Source organism: Microcebus murinus, chromosome 11 (assembly GCF_040939455.1).
Source record: "Microcebus murinus isolate Inina chromosome 11, M.murinus_Inina_mat1.0, whole genome shotgun sequence".
Taxonomy (NCBI): Eukaryota; Metazoa; Chordata; class Mammalia; order Primates; family Cheirogaleidae; genus Microcebus; species Microcebus murinus.
The window spans coordinates 59,513,205-59,525,674 of NC_134114.1; the positions used below are offsets into that span (position 1 = coordinate 59,513,205).

Here is a 12,470-nt window from a genome sequence, read left to right on the forward strand (position 1 = left end):
CAGAGAGGCGTGGGAGAGTAGGGGAAGGCAGGTGCAGGACCTGAAGGGTGTAGGGAACACAGACTCTGCTGATGCCCTTACCTGGGTCTGCTTTGCGTCCTCAGTAAGGAGTATATGCTTGCTAAGATACTGTTTGTTTTATCTTATTTTTGGTACAATAGTTGCTGTACACACACTGTAACAATAGTTGCTGTATTCTACCATGCAATTGTTGCCCATTTTTTTCTTTCCACTTTTTATCCCATTCAACTTTTCTTTTCATTTGTAATTTTCCCTGGCTCTCTCCCATTTCAGCTGCAAATCTCCCCATGTTAGATTTGCAGTCTATATTTTCTAGTTTAAAAATCGGTCAATAGAGATAATACCAAAGTATATAAAGTATTCGTGCAAGTCATTACAATTATTTTGCATATGCTGATGTTATCTTTTTCAGTATAAAAAGATACTTTCCTTTGTCCAATCTGAATTTCAAAAATATTTCAAGTGGCATATATACATATACTCTAATATACTAATAATACATATCTATATATACTATAACTTTCAAAGCAGGAGAATAAGAACTAAGAGATGGAGGAGAAAAGACAGTTTTAACAGAAAAAGTAGGCTAAGGAAATTTTTGAGCTTTCTAGAATAACAAATAACAAAAAGGAAAAGCCAATTAAGTGCAATGCTTTCATTCTGTTCTGGAAGGAAGCAGACAAGGCTATCAGGAGAGACAAACTTTATCTTGTATTAAATTCTAGGTAGATCATTTTACAAATACAAAAAATATAATCTCTTTTATAGATACCACTCAAACCAATTCTAGGAGATGGGGGGGGTGGTGTTCAGTGGTAGCTGTGTGAGAGAATTACAGTAATGTACTCTGTATGAGTAGGTTTATACGATAAAGGTCCTTACTGGCAGCTTACTGTTCAAATTCAGCCTGCAGATGTATTTTGAGTGTTTTGAAATGTTTTTGAATTTGAATGCCTTGAGACTGGGTATGTGTTCTATAGTTAATCATGGCCTCCTCTCCCTAGTTCCTCATACTTTCTATTTTACTTATTTACTTTGCCTGCCTGTCTTCAAAAGGCATTTGAGTTTGTCTATTCTTATATTGATACAAGATACAAAAGAAAGAGCTTAGCAATTCTGTAGGAATCTGAATGGATGAATCTCAGTACTTACCTTGGACTGTCCTCAAGTAAAAGTGGTATCATATGGACTTAAATTTTTTTATAATCATTACTTTTTTCTGATTGAAGAAAGCAATATATTCTAAAAATTTTAATCAAATACAAAATGCCACAAAGAAGAAAATAAAAATTATTCATAATCCCAAAACTTAAAAGTTACCACTGTTAACTTTTCAATGCATAGCTTTCCAGAAGTTATATATGTGTATATATAACTTCATATATACTATATACTCATATTTATTATATATAAAACTGCACAAAGAAATCACACTATGCACCTGGTTTTCAAAATTTGCATCACAGACATCTTTTCATCCTAATGTTTCATCCCAATGTCTAAATTTTCTATGCAATAATTGAATAGAATTCCATTGTAAGGCCATCCCATTGTGAATATTCATTTTTTTCCAACTATTTTTATTATAAAGTTTCTAAGTAAACATCCTTATGCATATAATTTATGCAATTGTCAAACTATTTCTTGGTATAATTCTTAGAAGTGGAATTGGTGAGTCAATGAGTATTCACTTTTAAAAGATTTTGTTATATATTCCCATGTCAATCTCAAAAAAGGTACCCTAATTCCTCCTACCAGCAGTATATTAGGGTACCCCTTTCCCTAAGTGCTCACTGACACTGGTCATAATCATTCTTCTTAATGTGTTGCAGCCTGATGTCAATCAGGCTTCTGATTGGAGTCACGTATCAAACAATTTAACACTAAAATTTACTGATGAATAGCGGATATGTAGATTTTTCTTGCAGTTGATTGGCACATGCATTTCAGACACTGAGGAAGTTGACATATTGTCAGAATTAAAGGGTCTGATTTATATTTTTGCCAATATTGAATGTTTCTGCTTTCTAGAGGCAGCCTGCAGGAGTATCTGCCATCAGGGCTGGGATTCTCTTTGTGAAATTTGTTAGATTTGCATAAATGATTGAGCAGAATTCCATGGAAGCCCTTAAGTCCTGCTCCTTTAAGCATGGCAAATAGGGTCTTGGATTGGAAGATTTTTGCCAGCTGGAGTTATCAGTCATCCACATAATAAAACTGGTGTACAGTTCACCTCACTTAACGTCATTGATAGGTTCTTGGAAACTGTGACTTTAAGCAAAACGACTTATAACAAAACCACCTTTACCATAGGCTAATTGATATAAACAAGAGTTAAGTTTATATCAGTACAGCATATTTCTGGTCACAAAAACATCACCAAACTTCTAACTAAGGATCAAAACATTTCTTTCTTTCTTTTTTTTTTTTTTTTGAGACAGTGTCTCGCTTTGTTGCTCAGGCTAGATTGAGTGCTGTGGCATCAGCCTAGCTCACAGCAACCTCACACTCCTGGGCTCAAGCAATCCTCCTGCCTCAGCCTCCCGAGTAGCTGGGACTACAGCCATGAGCCACCATGCCTGTCTAATTTTTTTCTATATATATTAGTTGGCCAATTAATTTCTTTATATTTATAGTAGAGACAGGGTCTCACTCTTGCTCAGGCTGGTTTTGAACTCCTGACCTTAGGCAATCCACCCGCCTCGGCCTGCCAGAGTGCTAGGATTACAGGCGTGAGCCACCTCGCCCGGCCAAAACATTTCTAATATTAAACATTGAAATAAGTGTGAGCTATACATACATTTAAGAAAGATTGATAAAAAGTAAAATAATTATTTACCTGCTTATTCCAGTTGCGAGTTGTGGATGGCAAGAGCCTCTCACAGTAGCTCAGAGCATCAGGGGAACCAGCCCTGGCCAGGATGCCACCCCATTGCAGGGCACACTCACAACCACACCCACACTCACTCAGCTGAGGACCATTTAGACCCTCCAGTGAACCTAACATGCACATCTTTGGGATATGGGAGGAAACCGGATTCCCCAGAGAAACCCACACAGACATGGAGAGAATAGTGCAAACTCCACACACTCAACGGCCCTGGCCAGGAATCATTTTTTTTTTTCTTTTCTCATCAATGTTATGATAAAATGACGTTGAACAAAGCAACATTATTCGAGGGCCTACTGTATTTGATTGAGTAAAACTGTATCTGAATAGACCTTCCAGGATGAGGGGACTGTGAAGGTGCTCCCTTCACACAATTAAAGAATAAGCATTTTGGATACTTTAAAAATGTCCATTTGGGTCCTGAAGAATATCTTCCAAAAACAACAAGTTTGGATTTGGCATAGCTGTGTTTGAGCTGTTCTTCCTGGCAGTAATTGGCCACTAGACTAATTGATTCTTTAAGCAGAACCAGGTCATCACCATAAAGATGAGTGCTTTGCTGTCACAGAATATCAAATTTTCCCTCCTTCTAAAAGCATCATGAAATTGTTTGGAAATAGATATAAAAGTGTAGGGCATAAATGCAACTCTATTTTATAACCTCTTATGAATAGAGTTTATCATGTCCAAAGGGTATTCCAGTAATGATAGCGAACACTTAGAGAGCACTTCCCAAGTGCTAGGCATTCTTCTAAGTACTTTACATGTATTATTTCAATTAATCTTTGAACACCCTTATGAGGTTGATACTATTCTCCACATTTTAGAGAAGGGGAAACGGAGACACAAAATGATTAAGTAACAGAACCAGAATTGAAACTCAAATAGCTATACTTGGGAGCTCATGTCCTCAACTACTATGTTTTACCTCCTCCCACAATGCTAATCTTACTCTCAAAATGGGTAGCACATTAAAGATATTATATTTAAGGAGGTCTGATCCAGTTTTGAGTCATGAACCCAGTTGAGAATATGGTGAAAACTCTGGACTCTTTTCCCAAACACACAAAATTTTGCAGCCCTAATCGGGAGCCCCCTAGACCTTGGCAGGACATCCAGATCCTTGACACTTGTAGTGGCTATGGTGGATTCAAACTCGACTTCCATTCCACCCTCCTCCTGCGCCCTTCCTGGAAAGCTAACACACAGTTCTCACAGCCCCTCTCAAGTAGAGGTCTGGATTTGATTTAGCGTCATCATACTAGATGCATTTGTGCAGATTTGGAAGGCAGAGGCGTGTGGAAGCTGCACTTCATCAGAAACACTGCTGACACGGAGGTCGTCTGAGTGACCTCCACAGAGGCGCCAGTGTCCAGGCTCTGTGAGAGGCAGCGGAGGGGGCATCCTTCGTGCTGGTGTGATTTGTAGCGGGTGTGGTGTGGCTCTGGCGGTGGCTGCAGTAGAGGCAGGTTTTTTTGTTCATGGGGGTGGGGGTGTGATTCTAGAATGGTAGGTTCCTGACCCAAGAAGAGGCAGAAGGTCCATCCCATGGTGTCCAGTTCTGCACTGTGGCTTTGGGAGTTTTTCTTGGAAAGTCATCTAGAATTTATTTATTCAGCCCTCCCACTGAGAGTTTCAACTAGACAAAATAGATTGTTTTTCACAGCTGAACCTTGACTGACACCATTTCATATAGCTTGACCCAAGGAGAGTTCCTTTAAAAGGTTGAGAGTTTGGCTCTGAAGTCAGAAACTCCTGGGTTTTTATTCAGGTTCTTTATTAGCAGTGTGACTGAGGACAAGTTATTTGACCTTTCACTTTCCTCATCTACAAAATAGGAAATTATTTCCATATGAGGAATATTAGGAGGACTAGTCCATTGGGTTGTTGTGAGAATTATATGGGCTTAGCATAGTGCTTGGCACATAGTTGATACCGTGAATATGAACTATCATTATCATTAATCCGTAAATACTGTGAAAAGGAAAAGCAGTAGACATAATTTCTGTTTTGTATAAAATAAAGCACTACAGTGGTCAGTACAAGAATTGCTGAGCTTCAATTTTCCTACACCAGTACATATGCAGGCCCAGACTGGCAACTTAATGAGGAGGAAGCTGACATAAAGTACTTAGTACATTGACTTAACTAAAGAATTTTGTAGTTCTCATTCAAAAGAGGATTAAACAAATGGAATTTTCTGGTAGCAAAATTCTTTTCTCTGAAGAGACCTTTAGCTTTCATTGACTGGTTGTATGTGCTGTTTATCGGGGGATGGGTTTGGCAAATCACAAGAGGTATGTCCCAAGGCTGCAAGGGCAGGAAAAGGAACCTCTCTGGGCCTCAGTGAGAATGTGTCTACACGGTGCTTCTCTCTCAGCCAGGCCATTAGCAGCTGCACTCTATAATCTATAGTTGTTATTGGCCCTGTGGCCTGTAAAACCTATAGCTTCTCATTGAAGTATAGATAAATCTTAACATGTCCTACAATGCATGTAGAATTGAGTAGTGTAAATATTGTATGCAATTTTTAAAACTACTTGTTGGTGAAAGGAGTTAAATTGAATACGTGTCTAAGTAGCTTCCTCTAATCAATATGCTCTTTTTCTTCCAGGCTTTCTCCTCTACCCCTGCTCTTAGCCTTATTTGAATAGTCTTTAATAACAAAGATCATAGTGGTTTGTCCTTCACACCCTTACACAGCAGTTCAGGTTTTTCAAACTTTGACTTATTTATATACAGCCAAGGTAAAACCTCTACCAGAAGACAGTCAGAACAGTCACAGCCTTAGACCCTGGAAGGTTGCTTATGGTAATCCATTTAAAGTTTCCTAAAGCTTTCCTTTCCCCCTGTGTTCCAGTCTTTATGCAATCAAACTAATTGCAAGCAACTGTCAAGGGAGAAGGTAAGTTTGAGAGTCCTGTAAAATGATCACTTTTGATTCTCCAAAGTCTATGGCATAGGTAGAAATAATCAGCAAAATGCAATTATTTTCCACATTTTAAATATTTTTCAATTTCTTCATATGCATGTTTGCCATCAGTGTCTTTATCACCACGAGGAAAGGCTAAATGACCAACAGTGATGGTCTCTTGAATATGTGAATGGTGTTTCTCCTTTGGACTTTGCTTAAGGAGAATTAAATTATAATTTTACACAAGTTTGGTGAAATGTTTTCCTGATTGATCAAGGTGGCTATCCCTACAGGTGTGGACCATGGGGAACCAATCTTTTCAGAACAGGTCTTTCTTCTACTGAGGAAGCTTTAACCACTTGGGGACCACACTCACTGGCCGCGAAACCTTGCCCACAGCCAGCACTCATAGTCCGCATGATAGTTTGTGCTGTGCACTGACCATGAATCCATTTTGCTCTTGTGTGATGAGGAAAGCTTTAAAGCACTGAAAGCTTGTTTTACTTTACAGGCAGCTTTACTTGTAAATCAGAATAGGTAACATACATATATGTTTTCATTACGTTATTTTTAAATATACACAATTTTATTTTGATAAATGAAAAATTAGAAAAAGTCATATCACGGCTGTCAGCTAAAGTCAATGCTCGGCTGTGCGCCTTCATATCACGGCTGTTGGCTAAAGTCAATGCTCGGCTGTGCGCCTTCATATCACGGCTGTTGGCTAAAGTCACTGTGCACGCTCATCTGTGGCTATTGACTATAGTCGACGCTGGTACTGAAGTGGTTAATCAAATCAGTATCATTTCATGTACTCCTATCTCATTGTGTCAGCTAATTTGGGTTTCATTTGGGGTTGAGGAAGTCCCCATGTGTGAATAAAGGTATCTTGAGGCTGTTCTTTGTGTGTGTTGGGGTGTATGTTAGGGTGTGTGGGGCAAGAGGGGATACGTTTGGAATAGGCCAAGTAGAGTAGATGGGAATTTGGAGCCCTCCACCTTACTTCAATGAGAGTACCTCCATTTTCTTCTGTTTTTTGGTTCCTTGAAAGGTCTTATTTGCAAAAAAGTGTGCTGCTGCTTTAAAATGTTTGTAAATGGCTGAGCTAGAGGGCACATTACCTAGATATAATTCAAAAGACCTTCAACTTAAAGGCAGGCAACTAACATTGACTTGGACTTGGACAAGTGGAATTTTATTGTCAAGATATGGACTTACATATTCTTGATTCAACAGATCCATCTTTTGAGAAAGTTGAATCAGGAATATATAAGTTCATATTGTTTTTAATAAGTTGCTCAGAAAAAAATTCTTTGGGTCTTAACTGAAATCAGTGTGGCCGGGCCTACCTTTGTATCTGCTAAAGTTATTTTGTTGAGTGCTTGAGTAAAAGTTATTCTTAGATCCCACAGCCTTGGGTATTGGATATTACAGAGTTCATTCTTTAAACCAGAGGCAACTTCTAACAGATAACAATAGGGCCCAGGAAGAAGGTGATCTGGGCATTTGAATTTAGCTTTTCATCCTGGCACCTTACAGGATACAGACTTTTGGCTCTCTGTGTATGCTCTGGAACTCCCTTAGAATCAGAAAATGTGCCTATTAACTGTGAAAATGAAGAATTTTAGGTATCTACATCCTGCTGCCAACATCAACTCCCTTGCTTCTGGGTCTTTGAGCTAACATAGCTCATTTGTATCTTAGATAACGATGGCCAAACTGCACATATACTAAGGTAGCTCAGGGAAATCATCCAAGATACTCCCTCCCCCTTCCTTGCCTGTTCATAGTCTGCTTTCACTCTTGCTGCATTCCTGCCTGGCTTTAGGCACTTAAAGCATCTTGTTTTGTAACCCTAGTGTTGGCCCCTTTGGTCCCATGACCTCAGTACTTGAGTGTGGTCTTCTTGATGCACAAACCTCAGTTCTCTCCTGCTGACACTGGCTTTGTTCTTGGTTCCCTGTGTTACTTCAAAAAAATTACCCCTCTCTTGTTCAGACAACACTCTTTTCCCAAACTTGGCAGGACCTACCTAACCATCCCAAACTCTTTTCAGCCAGAATTGGACAAGACTAAAAAACCATCTGAAGAACAGCATAACCAACCAATAACTGAGATGGGATAACTTAGATGCTACTATGAACATTTATGTATATACATTTTATATGAATACATGTTTTCAATTTTCTTATATATATACCTACCATTGTAATTGCTATGTTATATGGTAACTCTATGTTTAATTTTGAGTAACTGCCAAACTGCTTTTCATAGAGGCTTCACCATTTTATATTCCTACCAGTAGTGTATGAGAGGATTCCAGTTTCTTCCCATCCTTGCCAACACTTGGCATTATCTGTCTTTTTAATTATAGCTATCCTAGTGAGTGTGAAGTTGTATCTAATTGTGGTTTTGATTTGCACTTACCTAATGTCTACTGATGTTCAGTACCTTTTCATGTGCATATAGGCCATTTGTATATCTTCTTTGAAGAAATATGAATTCATGTCCTTTGCCCATTTTTAAATTGGGTTATTTATATTTTTATTGTTGAGTGGTAAGAGTTTTTTAATATATTCTGAATACTAGATTCTTATCAGATATATGATTTGCAAATTTTCTCCTATTTCATGAGTTGTTTTTTCACTTTCTAGATAGTGTTCTTTGCTTCACAGAAGTTTTTAATGGTAAGTCCAATTTATCTAATTTTTCTTTGATTTTTTTGTACTTTAGGTGTCATATATACAAAACTGTTACCTGTTCTAAGGGCACAGTGGTTAAACCCCATGTGGTCTTCCAAGAGTTTTATAGTTTTAGCTTTTACATTTAGGTCTTTGATCTACTTATTTTTATATGTGATATGAGGTAGGAGTTAAAATTCATTCTTTCACATGAAATTATCTAGTAGTCCCAGAACCATTATTTATGAAGACTTTTCTTTTTCTATTTACTTGTCTTGGCATCTTTGTCAAAAACCTATTGACCACGGCCAGGCGCAGTGGCTCATGCCTATAATCTAGCACTCTGGGAGGCTGATATGGGAGGTTCACTTGAAGTCAGGAGTTTTGAGACCAGCTTGAATAAGAGTGAGACCTTGACTCTATAAAAAATAGAAAAATTAGGTGGGCACATGCCTGTAGTCCCAGCTACTTGGGAGACTGAGGCAGGAGGATCTCTTGAATCCAGGAGTTTGAGGTTGCAGTGAGCTATAATGATGCCAGTGCATTCTAGCCTGGGTGACAGAATGAGACTCTGTCTCAAACAAACAAACAAAAATCAATTGATCATAGATGTATGGATTTATTTCTAGACTCTAAATTCTATTCCACTGATTTATATATCCAACCTTATGCCATTATGACACTGTCATGATTACTGTGGCTTTATAGCAATAGGACTTGGTAGTCATTTTTTGAAATTGAGAAATGTGAGTCTTCTAACTTTGTTCTTCTTTTTGAAGATTGTTTTGGCTAGTTTGGGTCCCTTGTATTTTCATATGAATCTTAGGATCAGCTTCTCAATTTCTGCCCCAAAGCTGGCATTTTTATATGGGTTGCATTGGATCTATAGATCAGTTTTGGGAGTTTTGCCATCTTAACAAGATTAAGTCTTCCAATTCATGAATCTGGAATGTCTTTCTACTTACTTACTCTTCTTAATTTCTTTCGACAATGTTTTGTAGTTTTTCAGGTTACAAGTCTTGCATTTCTTTCATTAAATTTATTCCTACATATTTTGTTCTTTTTGATGCTGTTATTTTCTTAATTTTATTTTTAGATTGTTCACTGGTAGTGTATAGAAATACAACTGATTTTTTGTGTATTCATCTTGTATCCTACAATCTTCCTGAATTCATTTATTAGCTCTAATAGTTTTTTTGAAAAGTGTTAAAGATTTTCTATGTACAAGATCATATCATTATGGCATCTCTTGATTTTTGATGACCCAGAGAATACAGTTAGGACCATGGAAAGAAATTGTCCAAGAATGACAATTCTCAACTTCTTTCAACCAAGCTTGATTTTTGCCCTGGGCACATGCCTTGTGTCTATATATATCCTTTGGCATCTGGATGTATTGTAATCCTAATTAGATTATTTCTCTTCAGCCTCTCAGCCATTTTCTGTCCATCCACCCTCTCCTATGATTAATTGCATTCTACTCTGATTACACCTTGGCTCTCTGTTCCCTTATTTTATATCTGTGTATTTATCTATTTATCTATCTCTATAGATAAAATGATTTGTACAGCCATACTAAGTTCTTTTTACTATATCACATTCAGCAGTTCGGGTGACTTATCTCAGCTGAGCCCTAGTGCCCTAAGAACTCTTTTGTCAAGGGTTAGGGTTTAGCAAGAATTAAAGTCCATTTCTTGACGTACACGTTTTCCTCTGGTCCTGGCTAATGCAGGGTATTACGTGCCCTGTCCATGGAAAGTAGGAGTCTTCACATATTAATATTATATAGAGAAAACATGAGGGAAACTGGGAGACATGAAGGGGGTGGGCTTCGGGAAGGTTGACTAAGGGAATTCACCTGTTAATGCAGCATAATCCCTTGAGATTTTCATTTAATTCACCTGCCCAATTATACATTTTTATGTAAATTTACTTCTTAGACATTTTTACTAAATAATATTAGACCGCATATGGAAGAAGTGATATATTAAATTCACCTTTTATGTGAAGTAGAAGGTGGGCAAAAGACCCAGATATTTGCATCTAATAAATAACATAGAATGCTAGCGTAAAGATATGTATTTTCTACATGTTTTCTGTGGTTTTGGCCTTAAGTTTAAAGTCACTCCCCAAAAGCAGAGATTCCACAACCTGAATCTATGGTCTGAGAGGTTGTTGCTTTCATTTTGCTACATTCTAAGGAGAGGAATCTGTTGTTACTTTAATTGAAGAAATTCCCAGAAGGAAACAGTGCTAGGGATGTAGGAACTTACTTGAAACTTTATTTAATTGCTGTTTTGCTTGACTTTTCACATTGACTTTTCTGAAGATCAAGAATACTAACTTTGTCAGTGGAAGTGTTGCTTAATGTTTAGTATGATCGTTTACTGTTGGCTTCCTATAAGGAACGTGATGTGCAGGAAGCATTTCCAGGTATACACATTCATTTCCCACACTGATACATTATGTAGCTATTTTTCTCTTTCCCTACATACTTTTCAGTTGAAAGCAGGCAAAGTCCTCTGATCATTTATCTCAGCCACAGGGAATCTTCATTTCTAGATGCTCATATTTCTTTATTTTTAAAAACAAATCTAGTAATAGTTTTCCAACTTTTGGTAGGAGTAATGATTTCTATTATTATTAAAAGAAAACAAAGTAAGCAATCTCCATGTTAAACAAAACAGTTTCACCAGTATTAATTAATTAAATATTTTCCGGGATGAATATTTACTGACTTTTGGTTGATTTTCCTCAAAACATGAAAACTACATTTATTTCTTCACTTATTTCTCCATTTCATTCATTTCTTTATTATTCACAATAATTTCTATTGTGTGCTTGTGAGGGACTGTCTCAAAATTTTCTTTTCAATAAATTTCCCAAGTCTTGAGAACCAACTAGACTTGTGAGGCATTAAGATGTATTGAAAGGAAGAGGTGGGATTAAAGGCTGGATCTCCCCTTGCTAGCTATATGTCTTGGGGCAAGTTGCCTAAAAATTATTTTGCCTGATAATAATGTAGCTATATCAGCTTTCTTCTGGTTAGTATTTGTCTGATAAATCTTTCTCTACCCTTTAACTATTAATCTTGCTCTGGTTTAGTTTTTTCCTGGTAAATAGAACATCATTTTTAAAAATTTACATAGAATAAAATTTACCTTTTTTGTTGTACAGTTTTGTAAGTTTTGAAAAATGCATACAGCTATGTAACTGTAAGCAAAATTGAGTCACAGAACACTTCCATCACCCTTCTGCCCAAATTCCCTAGTGCAGACCCATGAAGTCAACTTTTTCTTCCACTACAAACCCTTGTTCTCTGTCTCTATGTTTGACCTTTTCCATAATGTTATGTTTGGATTTATACAGTATGTAGACTTTTGAGCCTGACTTCTTTCATTCAGCACAATGCATTTGAGGTTCATTTGTGTTGCAGTGTGTGTTGATAGTTTACAACTTTTTATTGCCGGGCACTATTCTATTGTATGAATGTACAACATTTTGTTTATCCTTTCACCAGCTGAAGGACCTTTGGATTGATTCCAGTTTGGGGTGATTAAGAATAAAACTACTATAAACATTCATTTACAGGTTTTTTTTATTAACATAAGTTTTCCTTTCTCTAGGGTAAATACTTAGGAGTAAGATTTCCTGATGGTCCATATGGTAAATATAAGAAAATGCCAAACTATCTTCCACAGTATCTGAACTATTTTATATGCCCACCAGCAATTTCTGAGAGTTCCATTTACTCCACATCCTCACCAGCTTTTGGTGAGCATGTAATACCAGCTCTTGGTATTATCTATCAGTTTATTTATTTATTTTAGCCATAACAATAGGTGTATAGAAATGTCATAGTATATTTTTATTTTGCATTTACTTAATGACTACTGAGGTTGAATGGGTTTTCATGAGTTTGTTTGCCATTCATATATTTTCTCTGGTGAAGTATATTTTTAAA

At 37.1% G+C, this 12,470-nt stretch overlaps 1 protein-coding gene across 2 annotated transcripts in view; it reads left to right on the forward strand.

Moving 5' to 3' along the window:
- Window positions 1-12,470, forward strand: part of ATG10 (autophagy related 10) — a 243,112-nt gene that overhangs the window by 179,022 nt on the left and 51,620 nt on the right. Inside the window, exon 6 of one of the 2 annotated variants that reach the window (XM_012784371.2) lies at window positions 8,480-8,512. The exons of the other annotated variant lie outside the window; for it this stretch is intronic. Within the exon in view, the coding sequence (XP_012639825.1) occupies window positions 8,480-8,512 (33 nt within the window). The remainder of the gene's footprint in view (window positions 1-8,479; window positions 8,513-12,470) is intronic. 2 annotated transcript variants of the gene reach the window in all.